Source organism: Piliocolobus tephrosceles, chromosome 9 (genome assembly GCF_002776525.5).
Source record: "Piliocolobus tephrosceles isolate RC106 chromosome 9, ASM277652v3, whole genome shotgun sequence".
NCBI classification, from domain to species: domain Eukaryota; kingdom Metazoa; phylum Chordata; class Mammalia; order Primates; family Cercopithecidae; genus Piliocolobus; species Piliocolobus tephrosceles.
Window position 1 is genome coordinate 36,426,702 of NC_045442.1, and position 23,842 is coordinate 36,450,543.

Genomic DNA, 23,842 nt, shown 5'->3' on the forward strand with positions numbered 1-23,842 from the left:
CTCTGGAGCCAGACTGCCTGGTTTCAAATCCTGGCTCTGTTACAACCTAGCAGAGTGACCTTAAGCAAGCTATGCTTCCACTTTCTGTTCTGTAAAATGGCATTATAACAGCATCTACCTCATAGGATTATAATAAGGATAAAATAAAATAATACACAGAAAGTTAGAACAGTGCCGGCACATAGGAAGTCCCATAGAAGTGTTAGCTATTGTCGTTATTATTAGTCTCTGGCTCAGCTGTTTGATAATGATGGTGATGGTGCTGGTGACAACAGTGATGTTTTTCCCTAGAAAGGGTCAAAGTGGTGAGCTCCCCAGAAACATATATTTTACCAACAACAGGAAAAGAGAGGCACGAACAACTGTTGTTGTTGTTTTAAAGATGGGGTCTTGGCCGGGCGCGGTGGCTCAAGCCTGTAATCCCAGCACTTTGGGAGGCCAAGGCAGGCGGATCACGAGGTCAGGAGATCGAGACCATCCTGGCTAACATGGTGAAACCCCGTCTCTACTAAAAAATACAAAAAACTAGCCGGGCGAGGTGGCAGGTGCCTGTAGTCCCAGCTACTGGGGAGGCTGAGGCAGGAGGATGGCGTAAACCTGGGAGGCGGAGCTGGCAGTGAGCTGAGATCCGGCCACTGCACTCCAGCCCGGGCGACAGAGCGAGATTCCGTCTCAAAATAAAATAAAATAAAATAAAATAAAAAAATATAAAGATGGGGTCTTGCTCTGCCACCCAGGCTAGAGTGCAGTGGCGCGATCTCAGCTCACTGCAACCTCCACCTCCGGGGTTCAAGCAGTTCTGCCTCAGCCTCTCCCGTAGCTGGGATTACAGGCGCCCGCCACCATGCCCGGCTAATTTTTGTATTTTTTAGTAGAGACGGGGGTTTCACCATGTTAGCCAGGCTAACCTCGATCTCGACCGCCTGACCTCGTGATCCACCTGCTTTGGCTTCCCAAAGTGCTGGGATTACAGGCGTGAGCCACCGTACCCGGCCTCAGGAACTCTTTCATACCTTCATGCCTTCTCTTAATCACTGTCCACAAAAGGTAACCATTATCCTGAATATTATGGTAAATACATTTCTTTACAGTTTACCATTTAAGCAAGTACCTCTAAATACTAGTTTCGTTTATTTTTAAAATTTGATATGTCATCATATAGTATGTAGTTGTCTGTGTGTGTGTGTGTGTGTGTGTGTGTGGCTTCTTTTGCTTTTATTTGTGAGATTTAGCTATGATTGTACATATAGCTAGAGTCTGTCCATTTTCATTACTATGTAATATTCCATTGCAAATAAACAAAGCCATTAAGTTAAGATTCTGCTGGACATTTTGCTTTTTTAGTTTTGGCTGTTTAGAAAATAATGTTGTGGGTTGGGTGTGGTGGCTCATGCCTGTAATGCCAACACTTTGAGAGCCGAGGTGGGTGGATTGGTTGAGGCCAGGAGTTTGAGACCAGCCTGCTCAACATGGGAAACCCTATCTCTACTAAAAATACAAAAATTAGCTGGGCATGATGGCACTCACCTGTAATCCCAACTACTCAGGAGTCTGAGGCATGAGAAGCGCTTGAACCAAGGAGGCAGAAGTTGCAGTGAGCCAGGATAGTGCCACTGTACTCCAGCCTGGGCAACAGAATGAGTCTGTCTCAAAAAAAAAAAAAAAAAAAGAAAAAAAAAAGCAGAAATTAATGAAATAAGCTGGGCGTGGTGAGTCACGCCTATAATCCCAGCACTTTGGGAGGGTAAGGTGGGTGGATCACCTGAGGTCAGGAGTTTGAGACCAGCCTGGCCAACATGGTGAAACCCTATCTCTACTAAAAATACAAAAATTAGCTGGGTATGGTGATGTGTGCCTGTAATTCCAGCTACTGGGGAGGCTGAGGCAGGAGGATTGCTTGAACTCGGGAGGTGGAGGTTGCAGTGAGCCAAGATTGTGCCATTGCACTCCTGCCTAGAAGACACAGCAAGACTCCATCTCAAAGGAAGAAAAAAAAAAAAAGAAACTAATGAAATAAACAACAAACATATACAATAGAGAGGTTCAACAAAGCTAGAATTTGGAAACTTGACAAAGCTAATTACATTGAAGACAAATTTTTTTTTTTTTTTTTTTTTTTTTTTTTGAGACACAGTCTCACTCTGTTGCCCAGGCTGGAGTGCAGTGGCGGGATCTCAGCTCACTGCAAGCTCGGCCTCCCAGGTTTACACCATTCTCCTGCCTCAGCCTCCCCAGTAGCTGGGACTACAGGCGCCCGCCACCTCGCCCAGCTAGTTTTTTGTATTATTTAGTAGAGACGGGGTTTCACCATGTTAGCCAGGATGGTCTTGATCTCCTGACCTCGTGATCCACCTGTCTTGGCCTCCCAAAGTGCTGGGATTACAGGCTTGAGCCACCGCCCCCAGCTGAAAAACAAATTACCAGTATCAGGAACAAAGAGGAGGACATTACTATGGAACCTAGAGATATTAAAAAAGATAAGAGGATATTATATACAAATTTATACCGATAAAGTTTGAAGGTTTATGTGAAATAGACAAATTCCTTGAAATGTACAACTTAACAAAATTAACACAAGAAGTAAAGGAAAATGTGAGTAGTCCCATAACACAAAATAAGTGGAATGTGTAATGAAAAACTTTTTCACAGAGAAAATTCTAGGTTCAGATGGCTTAATCAGCCAATTCTGTCACATATTTAAAGAAGAAATAACACTAATCTCACATACATTTTTTCAGAAAATAGAAAAATAAGACATTGGCCGGGCGCGGTGGCTCATGCCTGTGGGAGGCCGAGGCGGGCAGATTGCCTGAGCTCAGGAGTTCAAGACCAGCCTGGGCAACACCATGAAATCCTGTCTCTACCAAAATACAAAAAATTAGATGGGCGAGGCAGCATGTGCCCTGTAGTCCCAGCTACTCAGGAGACTGAGGCAGGAGAATTGCTTGAACCTGGGAGGCGGAGGTTGCAGTGAGTGAGCTGAGATCGTGCCACTGCACTCCAGTTCAGGCGACAGAGTGAGACTCTGTCTGAAAAAAAAAAGAACAACAACAACAAAAAAGACATATTTCCCACCTGGGTGTATAAGGCTAGAGCAACCTTGATATAAAACCTAATGAAGACATTACAAGAAAAGAAAATTTAAGACTAATCACACTTATGAATGAATGGGAAATTTATAAGCAAACCAAATTCAACAACATATAAAAATGATAATACATCATCACAAAGTTGAGTTATTTGAGAAATGCAAGGTTGGTTTGACAATAGAAAATCAGTATTATTTACCATAGAGGAAAAAATTATATGATCATCAATAGATGCACAAAAAATTTTTGATAAGTATTTGATAAAATTAAACATCCAATACACAATTTTAAATAAGTAAATATATAAATAAATATATATATCTCCTCTGGAAGGCAGAGGCTGCAGTGAGCCGAGATTGTGCCATTGCACTCCAGCCTGGGTGACAAGAGTGAGACTCTGTCTAAAAAAAAAATAAATAACATAGCAAACTGAGAATAAAAATATACCACCTGAATCTGATTTTGCTAAGTGATGAGTAAGGAAAGGTACTATTTTTAAATTTGCTTTATTCTGACAACTTGTGAAGTTGAGATTCTTTTTTTTTTTTTTTTTCGAGACGGAGTCTTGCTCTGTTGCCCGCGCTGGAGTGCAGTGGCCGGATCTCAGCTCACTGCAAGCTCTGCCTCCCGGGTTTACGCCGTTCTCCTGCCTCAGCCTCCCGAGTAGCTGGGACTACAGGTGCCCGCCACCTCGCCCGGCTAGTTTTTTGTATTTTTTAGTAGAGACGGGGTTTCACCATGTTAGCCAGGATGGTCTCGATCTCCTGACCTCGTGATCTGCCCGCCTTGGCCTCCCAAAGTGCTGGGATTACAGGCTTGAGCCACCGCGCCCGGCCGAGATTCTTTTTATGTTTATTAGTCATTAGGTCCCCTCTTCTCTGCATTACTGATCATGTCATTTGACTAATTTTCTGTTGAGTCAAGTGTCTTTTCCTTATTAATTTTTAGGATTACTGATTCATTCTGAATACTGATCCTGGTTATATGCATGGCAAACATCTTTTTTTAATCTGTGGCTTATCTTGTATTTTATTATTACTTTTAAAGTTTTAGATTTATTTATTTATTATGAATGGATAGTATGTTCACATGAATATAAAATCCAGAAAATACAAAAGAGCATGCAGTGAAAAGTTTCTCTCCCACTCTTCTTCCCCTTTTATCCATTTCTCTTTAGAGGCATTGTGACTTCATTTTTAAGAAATTTAATGTGTAGTGTCATTTGTTATACAGATAAATTTAATGTAGTTAAATTTATGATTCTTTGGGGATTGTGCTTTTTATGTCTTGTTTAAGAAACTCTTCCTCTGTTGCATTTATTTATTCTATATTGTTTTTTACTGCTTTTAAATTTGGCTTTTCATATTTAGATCTTTATTTTGGTTGGAATTTATTTTTTGTCTGTAATGTGAGGTAGGGATCACCCCTCCCCCATATTGTAAAACCACCTGTTCTATGCTTTTACATTTGTAACTGTTTCATCTAGTATAACTTCAGTGGTGACGGGAGTCTGCTTTTGAGCTTCATCTATGCATTGGCAAATACAGTTAATTAACTGGTCTAGTTTTTTATCTCTATTTTTCTACTTGTAGATGAGTGCTCAGAGTCCTAAGTACTGCCTTTCAGGCCTCATAATGTGCCCTTGTATCCTCTAACATGTCTGGAATGTGTGTAGGCTGTGCTGGGGCAGGGAAAGGAGAGTTTCTTTGTCACAACAAACAAGGGGAAAGCTTTTTTCCTGTCTCTTCGATTTACCAATGCCTCATCAGAAGCTTTCAGCACTTATGTAAGAAATATATTTATTTTCTTGAACTTTAGTATATTTAGTTTGTTTTACAATATTGTAGAGTGGAAGGTTGTTTTTGCTTAAATATAGTAGTTTTTTCTTTAGTCCTATAAATTTCTTAAGTTCTTAAAACGTGTTTCTTGATAATTTTAGCTTTATATTGTGGTATTGTGTATTCTTTGGAAAGGGATTAGTGGGCTTTGTGATATGGGGTAACTTTAAGAAAAATAACCCGCTATAACTCTTTTCCATCTTTCACCTTCCATTTGATTTCTCTTTTAACTATTTCCATCTCTTAGATATTGTTTTACCAGATGGTCCACATGGAAAAAGTGAGGAAGTAGGGGAAAAGAAAAGAACTAGCTTAAAGAAATTAAAGTGTGACATAACGAGAGAATGAACATGGGAAGAAAGGGGAGAAAAAACAGAAGGGAAGAGAAACTGAGATTGTTTACGTGTTACTTATGTGTTACGAGTTCCAAGGTATCTTTTTTTCTTGTATTCCTTGTGAATAGCTAGGAGCAGTCTTGAACCTGTTTATTCTTCTCCCTGTTTATGCTGTTTAGGAGGGAGTAGTTTTGGGAGTGATGGCCAAGTAGGAAGAATTCTGTTGAAAAACTATACATGTTGCTTTTAGTTTCTTTCTCACTTGTGTACAATATTTGATCCAGTTTAGTGCTGGAAGGGTCAACTGTGTTGAAAGTGTTAGAATCTTGAGTTTTGCTCTGGACATTAATAAAAGTCTGAAAGTTTTATGTATGTATGTATGCGTTTCTGTTTCAGGAATATAATGGTTGCTATTAATACACATTTTTATGTTAATGCTAATTTGATCTGAATCAGTTATTCAGAATCAAAAGTGATGTGAATTCCAGAAAATGATTAGTTTAGACTCAATAAATTATAAGACTCTTTTTGGTACTACACATTTTATGATTTTTCTAGCCCTCCTGGTAGGGTAGTGATTTCTCATTGGCAGTGATTATAAACAATAGTCCTATATTGACCCTTGCTTCTTGACTGAAATAAGCTGATGTTAAAAAAAGAGGCTCTTGTCAATGATTTAAGATGAAGTTGCTTCTAATTTTATTTGGCTTTTATTTATCATCATTGGCATTTGAACAGGAAAAATAACTAGTGTGTAAAAAGGTTGAGACAAGCATTTTAAATTCTATTTTTTTTAGTTACTTTTTGGCTTGAGGACACACATTCCTAGTTTTTAATTTTTGTTATTCCTCATAATACATTATCATTTCAGAGAAAAGAAGGAATCTCCTGGTCACCAACTGAAGATGTGGACTGTTGATTAAATCATGTAATAATTTTTCAAGGAAATAGAGATGAACTTTGAAGTCTACCCATGCCTTGTTTTCACTATACTGTTATTATTAATTATCCATGTAGTATTGACAATGTCCTTTGTAGATTAGTTACATTTAGTATTTAGAAGTGCCATCATTTTTCCTGGAATAGTGCTTTGGTACCTAGGGTATAATGGACCACTTTTAAGTTGTGATTGCTTTTACTGTGGGTATGTTTGTATGAGTCAGGTAAATTTCAATTCTGCCTGACTGAGATATGATAACTTGTCCTTTCTAGCTTGCGTTATGTCCATTTGTTGGTTATATAACAGATGACTGTTTATATAATAAGGATTAGAACAAGCCATTAGACTTTATTGTTAATGGATACAAACTATATGTCTTCTGTAAGAGTTTCAAGGATACAATTCTTAAATATAACAACATATTAGAAGTAAAAAGGGAATGATATGCTTTGGCTATGTCCCCACACAAATCTCATCTTGAATTCTAGCTCCCATAATCCCCATGTGTTGTAGGAAGAACCCAGTGGGAGGTAATTGAATCATGGGGGCGGGTTTTTCCTGTGCTGTTCTCTTGATAGTGAATAAGTCTCACAAGAGCTGATGTTTTTATAAAGGGCAGTTCCCCTGCACACGCTCTCTTGACTGCTGCCACGTAAGACATGCCTTTGTTCCCCCTTTGCCTTCCACCATGATTATGAGGCCTCCCCAGCCATGTGGAACTGTGAGTCCATTAAACCTGTCTTTCCTTTATAAATTACTGAGTCTCTGGTGTGTCTTTATTAACAGTGTGAGAACAGACTAATACAGTAAATTGGTACCAGTAGAGTTGGGTACTACTGTAAGGATACCTGAAAATGTGGAAGCGACTTTTAAACTGAGTAACAGGCAGAGGTTGGAATAGTTTAGAGGACTCAGAAGACAGGGAAATGTGGGAAAGTTTGGAACTTCCTAGAGGTTATGTAGGGCTCAGAATACAGGAAGATGTGGGGAAGTTGGGAACTTCCTAGAGACTTGTTGAATAGCTTTGACCAAAATGCTGATAGTGATATGGACAGTGAAGTCCAGACTGAAGTGGTCTCAGATGGAGATGAGGAACTTGTTGGGAACTTATATAAAGGTCACTCTTGCTAGGAGGAGCCAAATCCTAATTTCTAAGACAATGGGGAAAATGTCTCCAGGGCATGTCAGAGACCTTTGTAGCAGCCCCTCCCATCACAGGCCTGGAAGCCTACGAGGAAAAATGATACTGTGGGCTGGGCCCAGGGCCTTGCTGCTTTGTGCAGTCCCTGGACTTGGTGCCCTGGGTCCCAGCTATGGCTAAAAGGGGCCAGTGTATAGTTCAGGACATTGCTTCAGAGGGCGCAGGCCCCAAGCCTTGGCAGTTTACATGTGGTTTTGGGCCTGCGGGTGCACAGAAGTCAAGAATTGAGGTTTGGGAACCTCAGCCTAGATTTCAGAGGATGTATGGAAAAGCCTCAATGTCGAGGCAAAGGTGTGCTACAGGGATGGAGCCCTCATAGAGAACCTCTGCTAGAGCAGTTCAGAGAAGGGAAATGTGGAATGGGAGCCCCCATACAAAGTCACCACTGGGGCACTGCCTAGTGGAGTTGTGAGAAGAGGGCTACCATCCTCCAGAGCCCGGAACTGTAGATCCACTGATAGCTTGCATTGTGCATCTGGAAAAGCTGCAAACACTCAATGCCAGCCTGTGAAAGCAACCAGGAGTGGGGATGTACCCAGCAAAGCCACAGGGGCAGAGCTGCCCAAGACTATGAGAACCCACTTCTTGCATCAGTGTGACCTGGATGTGAGACATGGAGTCAAAGGAGATTATTTCAGAGCTGTAAGATTTAATTACTGCCTTGTTGGATTTCAGACTTGCATGGGGCCTGTAGCCCTTTGTTTTGGCCAATTTCTCCCATTTGGAATGGGTGTATTTACCCAGTGCCTGTACCCTCATTGTACCTAGGAAGTAACTAACTTGCTTTTGATTTTACAGGCTCATAGGCAGAAGGGACTTGTCTCAGATGAGACTTTGGACTATGGACTTTCGAGTTAATGCTGAAATGAGTTAAGACTTTGGGGGACTGTTGGGGAGGCATAATTGGTTTTGAAATGTGAGGACATGAGATTTGGGAATGGCTGGGGTGGAATTACATGGTTTGGTTGTGTCCCCACCCAAATCTCATTTTGAATTGTAGCTCCCATAATCCCCACGTATCATGAGAGGAACTCGGTGGAAGGTAATTGAATCATGGGGTGGTTTTTCCCCACGTGAATAAGTCTCATGAGATCCGATGGTTTTATAAAGGGCGGTTACCCTGCACACACACTCTTGCCTGCTGCTGCCGAGACCAGTTCAGCTGGGGAGACCCTAACCCAGCAGTGCTAGAGGAATTAAAGACACACACACAGAAATATAGAGGTGTGAAGTGGGAAATCAGGGGTCTCACAGCCTTCAGAGCTGAGAGCCCCGAACAGAGATTTACCCATGTATTTATTAACAGCAAGCCAATGATAAGCCTTGTTTTTATAGATTATAGATGAACTAAGAGTATCCCTTATGGGAAACAAAGGAATGGGCCGAAATAAAGGGATGGATTTGGCTAGTTATCTGCAGCAGGAGCATGGCCTTAAGGCACAGATCGTTCATGCTATTGTTTGTGGTTTTAAGAACGCCTTTGAGCAGTTTTCCACCCTGGGTGGGCCAGGGATTCCTTGCCCTCACTCCGGTAAACCCACAATCTTCCATCATGGGCGTCATGGCCATCATGAACATGTCACGGTGCTGCAGATATTTTGTTCATGGCCAGTTTTGGGGCCAGATTTTGGGGGTCCTTTTCCCAACATGTTCCCCTTCTTTGATTTGCAAAGCGATAAAAGCAAAGGCAGCTTTGTCATGGTGAGCTACTTCTCACAGGAGTCAGGATCCACATCTGCAGACTATACAAAGATAAACAACATAGATTAAAAGCACAATCATCATTGAAATCACAGAGCTTCCAAGTGTTTTTATCCATTTTAATGGGTTACTAGCTGCTAATCTGTCTGCAGCTCCTTCGAGCACTCAAGTTCCTGGCATTAAGGTCAGGTATACCTGGGATGTTTTGAATATTTGTTATTTTAATTTTGCAATATCCAAAGACAAGTTTGTAGAGTGTCCTTCTAGATGCTTTTTTATTCTTTCCTAAATTTTGGTCTTATTAAGAGCATTTAATAGTTTCCACAAATCCTTATGTTAAGCTCCTAGAGCAGGCCATATCATTTGAGGTTGAGGTGCCGCTATACTGCCATGGTTCCAGATAATAGGAACTTTTCTGTACTTCTTATCATTTCTACCATCTGACCATTTTGTTCAGATCATCTTAACATAGTGTGACCATGGCATGCAGACTGAGAGGTGCAATTCAAGCTAAATATCCCCTTAGGGGACCAATCAGTAATGATTCCATAGGAATCGTTGTGCAGTACCTCTGCCTGTTCTGCAATGCAATCTTCCTAAACAAGTACATTCATTATTTCTGGCCAGGTTCTATTTTGTTTACAAATAGGTTTTTGAGGGCGGTATCCCTCAATTATAGGAGCAGATTTATTGTGGTAAATACTGAGATCAGAAAGCATGTGGGCCAGGCGCGGTGGCTCACGCCTGTAATCCCAGCACTTTGGGAGGCCGAGACGGGTGGATCACGAGGTCAGGAGATCGAGACCATACTGGCTAACACGGTGAAACCCCGTCTCTACTAAAAAATACAAAAAAAAAACTAGCCGGGCGAGGTGGCGGGCGCCTGTAGTCCCAGCTACTTGGGAGCCTGAGGCAGGAGAATGGCGTAAACCCGGGAGGCGGAGCTTGCAATGAGCTGAGATCGCGCCACTGCACTCCAGCCTGGGCGACAGAGCGAGACTGCGTCTCACCAAAAAAATAAAAGCATGTGTAACTGTGTCATAGAGTGATTACATGCAGGCATATTGCCAGCCAAGATTGATAAATATGCCCAATAAGTATAATTGTTCTCTGTGTCAGCCCTTGTTGAAGGAATACTCACGGCAATGGTGATCACTGCTATCATAGCTACCATTAAATTACTCATTGTGACTGGTTCTTCCACTTTCCTCAGGTTTTCTTCTGCCATCTGCGACAGCTTCTTGATCTGTCCCCAGGTGGGTGGCTGTGTTCAACGGGTGTTGCTCGTGAAAATTGGGGTCCACCTCAGCATCACCCTCAACATGGCTGGAGCCAGGGGGTCCTTGGGATCCTCCTGGAATCTCTTCCTTGACATCTGGTTCATGATAAGGTTTCAGGTGTCTTGATGGTATCCAAATCAGCTATTGATTCGGTGGTCCTGGAGAGACATAAGCATAACCTCTACTCCAAGTTATTATTTTACTTATTTCCCAACTTTTTGTTATCAGATCTCCCCACCAAACCAATTGTTCTGCTTCTGTCTTTGCAACTGGTTTCTGTAGATGCTGTTCAGCTGCTGATAACATCTGGCCTTTTGGCAGGCTCAAAAAATTTAAAGTTAATAATGCTAGATTCAGTTGCATCTGCGGGGTTCCATATTCTCTTTCTCCCTCCTTTTTGTTTTTGTCATCAGTTTTTTATCTGTATTAAATAGTAACTGAGCATTTTTAATTAACTGTGTGGAATGAACCACGTATGAAGAGTCAGAAATCACATTAATAGGCATATTAAAAGCAGTTAATACCTCAATTACAGCTACAAGCTCTGCTTTTTGAGTTGAAGTATAGGGCGTCTGGAAAACTTTACTTTTCGAGCCAGAATAAGAAGCTTTACCATTACTAGACCCATCTGTGAAACAGTGAAAACGCTTAGTAGGCTGCAGGTTGTTTACCACAGGAATTGTAAATGCAAACCGTTCACAGTCTTGCTCAGCTAAGGGGATAGTAAAGAAACAGTCTTTTAAATCTATGACTATTAAAGGCCAATTTTTTGGAATTATAGCAGGAGAAGGCAATCCTGTAATGCTCCCGTAGGAACATTACATGTATAACTGAATTGATGGCTCTTTTTTTTTTTTTTTGAGACGGAGTCTTGCTCTGTCGCCCGGGCTGGAGTGCAGTGGCCGGATCTCAGCTCACTGCAAGCTCCGCCTCCCGGGTTCACGCCATTCTTCTGCCTCAGCCTCCCGAGTAGCTGGGACTACAGGCGCCTGCCACCTCGCCCGGCTAGTTTTTTGTATTTTTTAGTAGAGACGGGGTTTCACCGTGTTAGCCAGGATGGTCTCGATCTCCTGACCTCGTGATCCTCCCGTCTCGGCCTCCCAAAGTGCTGGGATTACAGGCTTGAGCCACCGCGCCCGGCCTGATGGCTCTTAAGTCAGTTAATATTCTCCATTTACCTGATTTTTTTCTTAATTATGAAAACTGGAGAATTCCAAGGGGAAAATGTTGGAGCTATGTGTTCATTTTCTAATTGTTCAGTAACTAATTTCTCTAAAGCCTCCAGTTTCTCTTTACTCAGTGGCCATTGTTCTATCCAAATTGGCTTATCTGTTAACCAGGTATAAGTTCTGGAGGCTTAACAATGGCTGCCATCAAAAAAGATATCCTAATCTTTGGCAGGAACTTTGTCTTTCCACTTGAAGCAGTTCTTTCAAACCTTGCAAATTTTTTTCTAGTCCCATACCAGGGACATACCCCATTTCATGCATCATATGTTGACTTTGAGGGCTATATAATTGTTCTGGAATTAGAACTTGTGCTCTATGTTGTTGTAATAAATCTCTTCCCCATAAATTTATAGATACAGAAATTACAATTGGTTGAATAGTCCCAGGTTGTCCATCAGGCCCCTCACAGTGCAAAATATAACACTTTGATATACTTCAGGGGCTTTACCAACTCCAACTATGTCAGATTGAGTGGGTTGAATTGGCCATGTGGACGACCAGTGCTATAGAAATGACTGAAATGTTGACTCCTATATCTACCAAACCTTTAAATTTCTTTCCCTGAATAGTTATTTCACAGGTAGGGCATTTATTAGTAACTTGATTTACCCAGTAAGCTGCTTTGCCTTGTTTGTTTGTGCTTCCAAATCTTGTTCATTTAGTTTCACTTTTTCCCATTCCCACATACGGCACAATCAGGAGCTGTGCTATGTGCTATCCTGGCTCTGCGATGCGCTATCATGGCCCTGCTATGTGCTATCCTGGCTCTGCTTTCCAGGGAACAGAAGTAGATATAACAATTTGAATTTCCCATTGTAATCTGAATCAGTGACTCCTATATGTATTTGTACCCCTTTTAAACTTAAACTAGACCTTCCAAAAAGTATTCCTATTGTCCCTGCTGGCAAGGGACCATAGACTCCTGTTGGGACCTTTCGTGGCAGTTCCCCAGGCAGAAGACTCACAGCTTTTGTGCAGCATAAATCTACTGCGGCACTATTGGCTGTGGCGGGGGACAGACATTGTATGGGGGGTGAGGGAATGGCCTGAGCTGGAAATTCCTCGGTTTAGAATGGGGCCTGGGACGGGCCCTTCATGGCGTTTCCTGAAATTGGGTTCCTTCCTTTTTTTTTTTTTTTTTTTTGAGACGGAGTCTCGCTCGTCGCCCAGACTGGAGTGCAGTGGTGCGATCTCGGCTCACTGCAAGCTCTGCCTCCTGGGTTCATGCCATTCTCCTGCCTCAGCCTCCCAAGTAGCTGGGACTACAGGTGCCTGCCACCACGCCCGGCTAATTTTTTGTATTTTTAGTAGAGATGGGGTTTCACCATGTTAGCCAGGATGGTCTCGATCTCCTGAGCTCGTGATCTGCTCGTCTTGGCCTCCCAAAGTTCTGGGATTACAGGTGTGAACCACTGTACCCGGCCTAGGGTTCCCTTCTTTATCAAACTTAGAGTGACACTGATTAGCTCAGTGTTTTCCTTTTTTACATTTTGGACATATTTCAGTTTCAGCAGTATTCTTTTTTCCCCTATCGGGTGACTTGACTTGCTGATTTTTTCTACATTCTTTTTTAGTATGACCATGCTTCCCACAGTTAAAACAAGCTCCAGGAAACAGAGTATTTCCTTTATCCACTCTCAGTCTTACCATTGCCTGTGCCAACAAAGTAGCTTTATGCAGATTACCTCCGATACCATCACAGGCCTTGATATAATCAACTAAATGTGCTTTCCCTCTGATAGGTCGCAGAGCAGCCTGGCAATCGGGATTAGCATTGTCGAAAGCTAATAACTGCAACACTATATTCTGAGCAGCCGAATCTGCAATCATCTGTTTAAGATACTCCTGTATCCGAGCTATAAAATCAATGTGTGGGTCTCTTGATACCTGTTTTGTAGCAGTGAAGGAAGGGTATTGTTCTCCACCTGAAGTGATTTTTTTCCCCAAGCTCTAATGTACACTCCCCTAAGCTGTTGTATGGCATCATCCTGCATGACCAGTTGTGCATCTAAACCAGCCCAGCTGCCAACCCCCAAAAGTTGGTCTGCAGTTATATTAATTTGATGTTGGGCCTGGGCATTTCGAACAGCCTGAATGGAAGCTTCATCTGCCCACTAAGTTTTAAATTGTAAGAACTGAGCAGGAGTTAGACAAGCTCGAGTAAGAGCATCCCAGTCAGTAGGAATCGTGCGACTGGAAACAGCAACATCCTTTAACAGTCCCATTACAAAAGGAGAACCTGGTCCATACTGATTTATAGCTTGTTTAAATTCTTTGAGTAATTTAAAAGGAAAAGGCTCAAATGTAGCTATAATATTTCCCTGTTGATCTGGGGGGTGTATTCTAACAGGGAACTGCTCGTCTAGCTTGCTGAATTCTTGCCTGAATAGAACTAAGAGCAGTTGCTCGAGGCACTGCTCGAACAGTCACTGGGGCAACTACTTTTCGCCCAGTGTCCTCTGGAAAAGAAAGATCTGGAGGGTCAGGCCACTCTTTTTCTTCAAAATAGTAATGAGGGGATACAGAAAGGTAGGGATGAACCTCTCCCTCCTTTGATGCTTTAGCTTTAGCTGGCAAACAAACCTGCTCTGTAACCTCTTCTGTTACTTCATTATACTCTCCTTCCTCCTCATCATTAATGTGAAAAGGTTCCATGGTGGAACGAACCAGAGCCCACACTTGTCCCATTGTTACCCTGATGCTTCCGAGCTCGCCTTCTTAATCACCACGGGGATTGCTTTAAGAGTACTTGGGTGTTCTCCAGCTTAGTTTTCCATGTTCTCCAACCGGTCGCTCCGGCGACCTTTTGACCTGGATTCAGGCCCCACAACTTGCTGAGACCAGCTTGGTCGGGGAGACCCTAACCCAGCAGTGCTAGAGGAATTAAAGACACACACAGAAATATAGAGGTGTGAAGTGGGAAATCAGGGGTCTCACAGCCTTCAGAGTTGAGAGCCCTGAACAGAGATTTACCCATGTGTTTATTAATAGTAAGCCAGTGATAAGCATTGTTTTTATAGATTATAGATTAACTAAAAGTATTCCTTATGGGAAACAAAAGGATGGGCCAAAATAAAGGGATGGGTTTGGCTAATTATCTGCAGCAGGAGCATGGCCTTAAGGCACAGATCGTGCTTGCTATTGTTTGTGGTTTTAAGAATGCCTTTAAAGGTTTTCCACCCTGGGTGGGCCAGGGGTTCCTTGTTCTCATTCCAGTAGACCCATAATCTTCCAGCATGGGCGTCATGGCTATCATGAACATGTCACCGTGCTGCAGAGATTTTGTTTATGGCCAGTTTTGGGGCCAGTTTATGACCAGATTTTGGTGCCTGTTCCCAACATGCTACCATGTAAGATGTGCCTTTGTTCCTCCTTCGCCTTCTGCCATGATTTTGAGGCCTCCCCAGTCGTGTGGAACTGTGAGTCCATTAAAGCTCTTTTTCTTTATAAATTACCCAGTCTTGGGTATTTCTTCATAGCAGTATGAAAATGAACTAATACAGGGGTAAAGTAGGCATTGGGAAACAAAGAACAGGGAAGAAAATATTTCTGAGATTCAAAGGAGCTTTGCCAGGAGTATAGCCCAATGTAATGTAGGAGTGGAGACCCAGCTAAGATCAGGAGCCCTAGAGAGAAGAACCTGTCTGAGCAGAGGTTGGACTTAGATGATGATAGATGGGTCAGAGGCATCCAGAATTGAAGGATTTTAAAGTAAAACCTATTTGTGGACATGGGAAAAGTGGAATTAATTACCGTTTTGTGTACCTGTAAATGCCTTCCCCTCTGTGAGGCTTTGTGGTTATAAGGAACAGTGTTCAAGGGCATCTGGCTCAATTAAAGGAAGCAGACTATAAGGAAACCTCTGCCTTTGCGTGGAGTCAGGACCAAGTAACCCAATGAGTAGTGCATAAGAAACATACAAAAATCATGTCCCAAAAGATTTTCTTCTGTGTTTTTCAGTGATGCCATCTGCAGTTTTGTGATCTGCAATGATTCTTCCCTTCGAGGTCAGCCCATTATCTTTAATCCTGACTTTTTTGTGGAGAAACTCCGACATGAGAAACCTGAGGTTTTCACTGAGTTGGTGGTCAGCAATATCACAAGGCTCATCGATTTACCTGGAACTGAGTTGGCTCAGCTGATGGGGGAAGTGGACCTTAAGTTGCCTGGCGGGGCCGGCCCAGCATCAGGATTCTTCCGGTCTCTCATGTCTCTCAAGCGAAAGGGTAGGAGATGTGTCTGTGAAGGGTGGGCAGGCCTCAGCTGCTCCCTGGGCTTCTCTCTCAACATCTACACATTCACTGAAGAGTTGCTATTAACTTAGAGCTTTTTTTTGGCTGTTTTTTTCAGTTTTTATAAGTAGTAACACCTTAAGTAATTGTAATACAAATTGTAAAAACTATCTAGATAAGTAAATAATTAAACTAAAGCAAATATTTTCAGTCCCTGAGAGATGATGACATGATTAACTTAGGTAGTTATCGGGGCATCTTGATTTTTGTGCCCTATTAATATGTGAAAATGATCTTTAAAAAACCATAGTTATGTAGCTAGAGACTATAGAACAGAAAGCTTGGATTTTCTTTTTTTTCAGGGATGGGGTCTCACTCTGTTGCCGATGTTGGAGCGCAGTGGTATCATACCTCACTGCAGCCTTGAATTCCTGGGCTCAATCTATCCTTCTGTCTCAGCTCCCAGTAGCTGGGACTACAGATGCATGACGCCATGCCTGACTGTTTTCTATTTTTTGTAGAAATGGGGTCTCACTATGTTGCCCAGGCTGGTCTCAAACTCCTGGCTTCAAGCAGTCCTCCCACCTCAGCCTCCCAAAGCGCTGGGATTACAGGTGTGAGCCACCATGCCTGGCCTTCTGTTTGTTTGTTAAATTAAATACTAACATGCTAGATATCTCCTTCTTACTTACTAGATATATGCTTCTTACTTAAAAAAGAAGATGGTATTTGCCTTCAAAGAACCTACAGTCTAATATTGAACTTGGAGAAAGCTGATTGAGAGTTATCCTGCTTGCATTTTCTGGTGCACTTCCAGTTCTAAGGTTTTTGTTTACTGACCATGTGAAAACGCTTGCTGAATTGTAAAATAGGATGCTTGAGTGGTTTTAAGTATGATGATTTTGTACTATTTGTGTGAAATATAACCCTGTCATATCATATGGTTTTTCAGAAAAAGGAGTGATATTTGGGTCCCCACTGACAGAGGAAGGCATTGCCCAGATATACCAACTGATTGAATATCTACACAAAAGTAAGACTACTTGAAATTTTATCGTTCTTTGTTTAATGAAGAATTCTGTTTTCTGTTGAGAGCTAACTGCCTTGAGTTAGTAGGTGCCAATTAACCATCAAAGGAACTAACCAGTGTTAATTTCAGGTGGCATGTTTTTAAATATATGTCCTTTCAAACTTCATCTCATATTCATTTGCTTTATACTCTCAAAGTGTATATAAATTAGACCGTGTCTATGACGTCACATTTACCTCTTGCCTCAGAGAGACATTTCTTCTGGAAAAATATGTTGTCCCTAAAGAATTGTTGCATTTATTTAAGAGAGCATGATACCTTTTTTCTCCAGAATTCTATGCTTAAAACACACTCTTTACTTTTTTTTTTTTTTTTTTTTGAGACAAGGTCTCATTCTGTCACCCAGGCTGGGGTGCAGTGATGCGATCTTGGCTCACTGCAGCCTTGACCTCCCAGACTCAGGTGATTCTCCCACCTCGGCCTCCCTAGTAACTGGGATCACAAGCTTACACCACCACACCCGGCTACTTTTTGTAGTTTTTTGTAGAGATGGGGTTTTGCCATATTGCCTAGGCTTGTCTTGAACTGTGCTCAAGTGATTCACCCGCCTAGGCCTCCCAAAGTGTTGAGATTATAGGCATGAGCTATTGCACCTGGCCTAGGGATGAATAGTTGGGATGACCCTAAAGCTTCTGGGAATCTCTTAGGAATTTGACACATTAGAGTTCTAATTCCTGAAGCAGTACAGAGACTCTGGATTCATTCTGGGCTGGGAAAATAGTTTACAAGAGCCACAAACATCCACAGATGTATGTAGACCCTCAAAATGAAGTCTGGGATAAACAAGAAGAGGTCTTTAGGGAGATTTGGCTTTTTTAAAATTTATTTTTCAAGCTAATCCTGACCATTGATTGGGTTAAATTCAGATTGTCTGTACATACCTCAGGAGATTGAATGACTCCTGGGAGGACTACCTTTTAGTTTGGAAGATCTCCAAGTGCCCAGGGGCGTTCAGATATGTCTCCTCAGGAGGTCTGTAGGTTCTAAACTACACTGATGAAAAAAGGCAAAAACTTACTTGAAAGGGTTTGTAAAAGGTCTTTGAAGTGTAGTCTTTAGACCGTGTATTTTAATCATAATATTTCTGCTTCCTTTTTGCCTGTCCTCTGCTTTCTTTTATGCTAAACAGACTTACGAGTAGAGGGTTTGTTTAGAGTACCAGGTAATAGTGTCCGACAGCAAATTTTAAGGGATGCTCTCAATAATGGAACTGACATTGACTTGGAATCAGGGGAGTTTCACTCAAATGATGTTGCCACTTTGCTGAAGATGTTTCTAGGAGAGTTGCCGGAGCCTCTGCTGACACATAAACATTTCAACGCACACCTTAAAATCGCTGGTGAGTATAGGAAGTAAGAAGGAGATGTAAATACATTTCTTTAAATTTAGTAAAGTTCCTAGGAATTTTCTGTTGCTTGTGACCCACAGAAATACTTCTGTTAATATTGTTTAAGACTTCTTGTTGTTGCTGGACTTCTCTGGGTACTCAAAGGTATTGGCTAGTTAAATTTAATTTTAATCGAATGGCTTTCTTGATAAATAAGCTTTGTATTGAGATAAGGAGCTGGTAGTAATATATGGTCTGAGTTTTATTTATTTTTGAATCTCTGATAGATTCTTGAGTAGTGTGTTGAACATTATAGTTGGAAACAGGATCTCACTCTGTCACCTAGGCTGGAGTGCAGTGGTGCAACCTTGGCTCACTGCAGCCTTGATCTCCCAGGCTCAGGTGAGCCTGCCACCTCAGCCTCCTAAGTAGCTGGGACTATAGGTGTGCGGCATCACGCCTGGCAAATTTTTTGTATTTTTTGTAGACACTGGGTTTTGCCATGTTGCCGAGGCTCAAACTCCTGGGCTCAAGCGATCTGCCCACCTTGGCCTCCTGAAGTGCTGGGATTATAGGCGTGAGCCACTGTGCCCAATCCGTTTTAGTTGCTTGATAAATGTATGCTTTTCATTGGATTGATTCATATATTTCAGAGGTTTACAGGTTCAGTATTTTTGCCTTGGTTTGGGGTTTTTGCTCAGTATTTCTATGCCTCAGTTGAGGACATCTCTACTCTTGAAAAAAAAATTTTTTTTTTTTTTGAGACAGAGTCTCGCTCTCTCACCAGGCTGGAGTGTAATGGTGCGATCTCGGCTCGCTGCAACCTCTGCCTCCCGGGTTCCAGTGATTCTCCTGTTTCAGCCTCCCGAGTAGCTGGGATTACAGGTGCCCGCCACCACACCCAGCTAATTTTTGTATTTTTAGTAGAGATGGGATTTCACCATGTTGGCCAGGATGGTCTTGATCTCTTGACCTTGTGATCTGCCCGCCTCAGCCTCCCAAAGTGCTGGCATTACAGGTGTGAGCTACCACGCCCAAGCCAAGGAAATTTATTTTTTAAAAAAATTATTTGTTTTCTGAATAGAAACACAGTTCAAAATTCAGATGATTCAAATAATATACAGTAAAAACCTTCTCTCCTACACTTGTTCCCCAAGACCCAGTTCTTCTCAGAAACAATCAGTGTTATGATTAAAAAAAATTTTTTTTCTTTTAAAAAAAGAAAACCTGGCCGGGCACGGTGGCTGAAGCCTGTAATCCCAGCACTTTGGGAGGCCGAGACGGGCGAATCACGAGGTCAGGAGATGGAGACCATCCTGGCTAACACGGTGAAACCCCGTCTCTACTAAAAATACAAAAACTAGCCGGGCGAGGTGGCGGGCGCCTGTAGTCTCAGCTACTCGGGAGGCTGAGGCAAGAGAATGGCTTAGACCTCGGAGGCAGAGCTTGCAGTGAGCTGAGATCCGGCCACTGCACTCCAGCCCGGGCGACAGAGCAAGACTCCGCCTCAAAAAAAAAAAAAAAAAAAAAAGAAAACCTGTTCCCCAGGCTGGTCTCAAACTCCTGGCTTCAAGTGATCCTCCGTCCTCAGTCTCCCAAAGTGCTAGGATTGCAGGCATGAGCTGCAACCCCCGGACCAGTGTTACTGATTTCTAAAGTATCCTTCCAGAGATATTTTGTGTATTTCCAAATATGTATATTCCTTTTCTCCTATTTTTATGTAACAGGTTATACACATGGTTCTGTGGTTTGCTTTTTTCACTTACTGTATCTTGAAGAATGTTCCATTTTCAGCTCATAGTTTCTTCATACTCCTTTCTACCCATGGGGCAGGGAATTCATTCTTAAATTGCATGTCTGTTATGCTGCTATGGGCTCTAAGTGTTCACAGCATCAATATCTATTACTGCATTTGCTTAGTTTTCTGCCCCTGAGTATTTTTCCTGTTTCTTCTAATTATATGGAAAAGAAATAGAAGGTTTTTTTCCTTTTTGAATAATTTTTACTACTTAAAGAAACAAGTTTTGGCCTGGCGCGGTGACTCACGCCTGTAATCTCAGCACTTTGGGAGGCCGAGGTGGGCAGATCATGAGGTCAGGAGATCGAGACCATCCTGGCTAACATGGTGAAAACCCATCTCTACTGAAAATACAAAAAATTAGCTGGGTGTGGTGGCGGGTACCTGTATAGTCCCAGCTACTCTGGAGGCTGAGGCAGGAGAGCAGAGCTTGCAGTGAGCGGAGATCGCACCACTGCACTCCAGCCTGGGGGACAGAGCAAGACTCTGTCTCAAGAAAAAAAAAAGAAACAAGTTTTGAATTAAAAAAATCTAATATGATTAGTTTTTTTTTTAAGCACTTTTAGTAGCAATCCCAATGATGCAATGAGTAAATATTACTATAATGTTATATAATTTTACAATTATTTTGGGGAGAAATAAAGATGTTAGACCTTTGAAAAAGATTTGGAAAATATTCTTTTATAAGTGTTAACATGAAAGATGCTTGTTTTGTTTGCTTTCCAGTTCGGTTCATTCATTTAGTGCAATATTTGAAATTCTCCCTTTTACCACCCTGTGATTGAATGTTCTTTGAGAACATACTGAGGCGTGGCACAGTTGTAGCCTTTCATATGCCTTGCTGATAACTGGAAAGAATTTTTGTTTTCAGTTTCATATTAACAGGGAACATTTTCTAGCAATGTTACCTGCCTTTCCTAAACCTGGAATTATTGAGGTTAAACAGCTTAAATAACACACTGTAATCATTTTTACGTCTATATGAGTAGTACTCAAATGATTATTAGTGTCCTTTGAAATTCTCATTATCCAGGGGACTGTTTTCATTGATAACCTTTTTAGTCTGTTAGAGAAGAACCAATAATTCTAACTCCATTGGGAGCTGCCTGTTATAAGGAGCAGCTTGTGAATAAGGATATATTCATTCTCATTTTTCACTCTCATTTTTCTTTTAGCTGTAAAATATCTGAGTCGGGAGAAGTGGAGTGAGTGGCATTATCAAAGGCATGTGTGGATCTTTTTTTTTTTTTTTTTAATATAGAGGTGGGGTTTCGCCATGTTGCCCAGGCTAGTCTCGAACTCCTGGGCTCAAGCAATCTGCCCACATTGGCTTCCCAAAGTGCTGGGGTTACAGGTATGTGCCACTGCACCTGATTTGGATATGTGTTTATTTCTCTTAAGTATATACCTAGGAATTGAATTTCTTGGTCAAATGGTAACTCTCACTTTTTGAGGAACTGCCAAAATGTTTTCCAGGTGGTTATACTATTTTATATTCCCACCAGCAATATGGGAGGGTTTAATTCTCTCTACATCTTTGCCAACATTTTTGTCAATCTGTTTGTAGTTATAGCCATTGTAGTGGGTATAAGTAGTATGTCGCTGTGGTTTTGATTTATAGTTTCTTGATGGCTAATGATACTGAGCATACAAAGCCTTATTGGCCACTTATATACTTTCTGAAGGAATGTCTATTCAAATCCTGTACACATTAAAAAAAATTTTGGCCGGGTGTGGTGGCTCACACCTGTAATCCCAGCACTTTGGGAGGCTGAGGCGGGCGGATCACAAGGTCAGGAGATCAAGACCATCCTGGCTAACACGGTGAAACCCCATGTCTACTAAAAATACAAAAAAATTAGCTGGGTGAGGTGGCGGGCGCCTGTAGTCCCAGCTTCTCGGGAGGCTGAGGCAGGAGAATTGCTTGAACCAGGAGGCAGAGGTTGCAGTGAGCTGAGAGTGTGTCACTGCACTCCAGCCTGAGTGACAGAGCAAGACTCTGTCTCAAACAAACAAACAAACAAACAAACTTTTTTTGGTCTTTTTATTGTTGAATTGCATTGACATTATTTTGTTGTTAGGTTTTGCTGTAATCTTTGAATGGTGTTTCTGCCTGAATCTTTTTTCCCCCTTTGATGGAGTTGAGGGGAGGATAATGGTGAAAGCACTGATTTTTCTTGCTGATATTTTCTCCCCGCTTTGCAAATTCTCTTTTGTCCTCAAGATTTGATGCAGTTTGATGATAAAGGAAACAAGACCAATATACCAGACAAGGACCGGCAAATTGAGGCTCTCCAGTTGCTCTTCCTCATTCTCCCTCCTCCTAATCGTAATTTGCTGAAGTTATTGCTTGATCTCCTATACCAGACAGCAAAGAAACAAGACAAGAACAAGATGTCAGCCTATAACCTTGCCCTTATGTTTGCACCCCATGTCCTGTGGCCAAAAAATGTGAGTGTTGACGGGAAGAGTAAAGATTGCTTGGTTTTCTTGGGCTGGGCCTCATTCTGTAGCTGTACGTTGGTGAGATTATCAGGGGTCCAAGGTCTAGCCTTCAGCTTTATGAGGTTGGGAACTTACTTTATTAGTTTATTGAAGAGTCATCAGACCTGAGAGGGCCAATTCCTGCTAACTTCACTTATAAATCAATCTCTGATAAACCTACATGGCATTGTGTTGTATTAGTGGAAACTCTTAGTGGGAAATTGTAGCTATTGAATAAACTAGAATACTCATTTTGGCTGTTTAGTGTGGAATCCTTAACAGGAAAGGCTTCTTGGGAAATTAAATTAGCTTCTGAAGATCGAATGTTATAAAATTAGAATAGAGCTGTATGATCTTATGGGATAATGTCACTAAGCTTATGGATTTATAGATGAGATGAAACTTAGAGCAATCCTGCCTTGTCCTAACTTTTCTATTTCCTGTATATATAGTCTTCTTGGATAAAGCTGAACTTGCTTCTTATTATGGAGACCATGGTCTTCTCAGTGACTTACATGAGAAATAAACCCATTCTCTCACTCTCTTTTTTTAATGCCTGAGGGATAAAAACACAGAGAAATAAATTCTCTGAAGTCTTTTTTTCTATTTTTTTGAGATAGGGTCTTTTCTGTCGCCCACGCTGGAGGGAAGTAACGTAATCACTGCTCACTGCAGCCTCATCTAAAGTCTTTTAAACAACTTGCTGACCTGGAGGTACATAGCTTATACTCCTGCCCACTTCTTATATGGTTTTACTATGTGATGGAGTTGTGAGCCAGGATAGGTAGGTTGGAAGCCAAACACCAGCGATGTTACCTATGTCTTTTACCTTTTTTTTTTTTTTGAGACAGAGTCTTGCTCTGTTGCCCAGGCTAGAGTGCAGTGGTGTAACCTCAGCTTGCTGCAATCTCTGCCTTCTAGGTTCAAGCGATTCTCCTGCCTCAGCCTCACGAGTAGCTAGGACTACAGGCGTGCGCCACCATGCCTGGTTAATATTTGTATTTTTCTATTTTTGGTAGAGATGGCGTTTTGCCATGTTGGCCAGGCTGGTCTCGAACTACTGACCTCAGGTGATGCACCCGCCGCTGCCTCTTGAAGTTCTGGGATTACAGGCATGAGCCACCGCGCCTGGCCTTTTACTTTTTTTTTTTTTTTTAAAGCAGCTGTCTACAAGCCATTTTTTGTTTGTTTAGTCTTTTACCTTTTCTATGCGTAGGCTTTTCCTCTATAAACTGGGCATAATACAGTAAGTCCTCAACCTATTAACATTGTTGATAGGTTCTTGGAAACTGAAACTT

General features: G+C 41.8%; 1 protein-coding gene across 9 annotated transcripts in view; it reads left to right on the forward strand.

Annotated features, from left to right (window-relative positions):
- ARHGAP19 (Rho GTPase activating protein 19) overlaps window positions 1–23,842 on the forward strand; it is an 84,599-nt gene that overhangs the window by 17,094 nt on the left and 43,663 nt on the right. For 7 of the 9 annotated variants that reach the window (XM_023206311.2, XM_023206306.3, XM_023206310.2 and 4 more), the window contains 4 exons: window positions 15,574–15,839; window positions 16,798–16,878; window positions 18,065–18,274; window positions 22,285–22,511. In XM_023206311.2, the coding sequence (XP_023062079.1) occupies window positions 15,574–15,839; window positions 16,798–16,878; window positions 18,065–18,274; window positions 22,285–22,511 (784 nt within the window). The remainder of the gene's footprint in view (window positions 1–15,573; window positions 15,840–16,797; window positions 16,879–18,064; window positions 18,275–22,284; window positions 22,512–23,842) is intronic. The other 2 variants (XM_023206308.2, XM_023206307.2) reach the window with 2 other exon arrangements.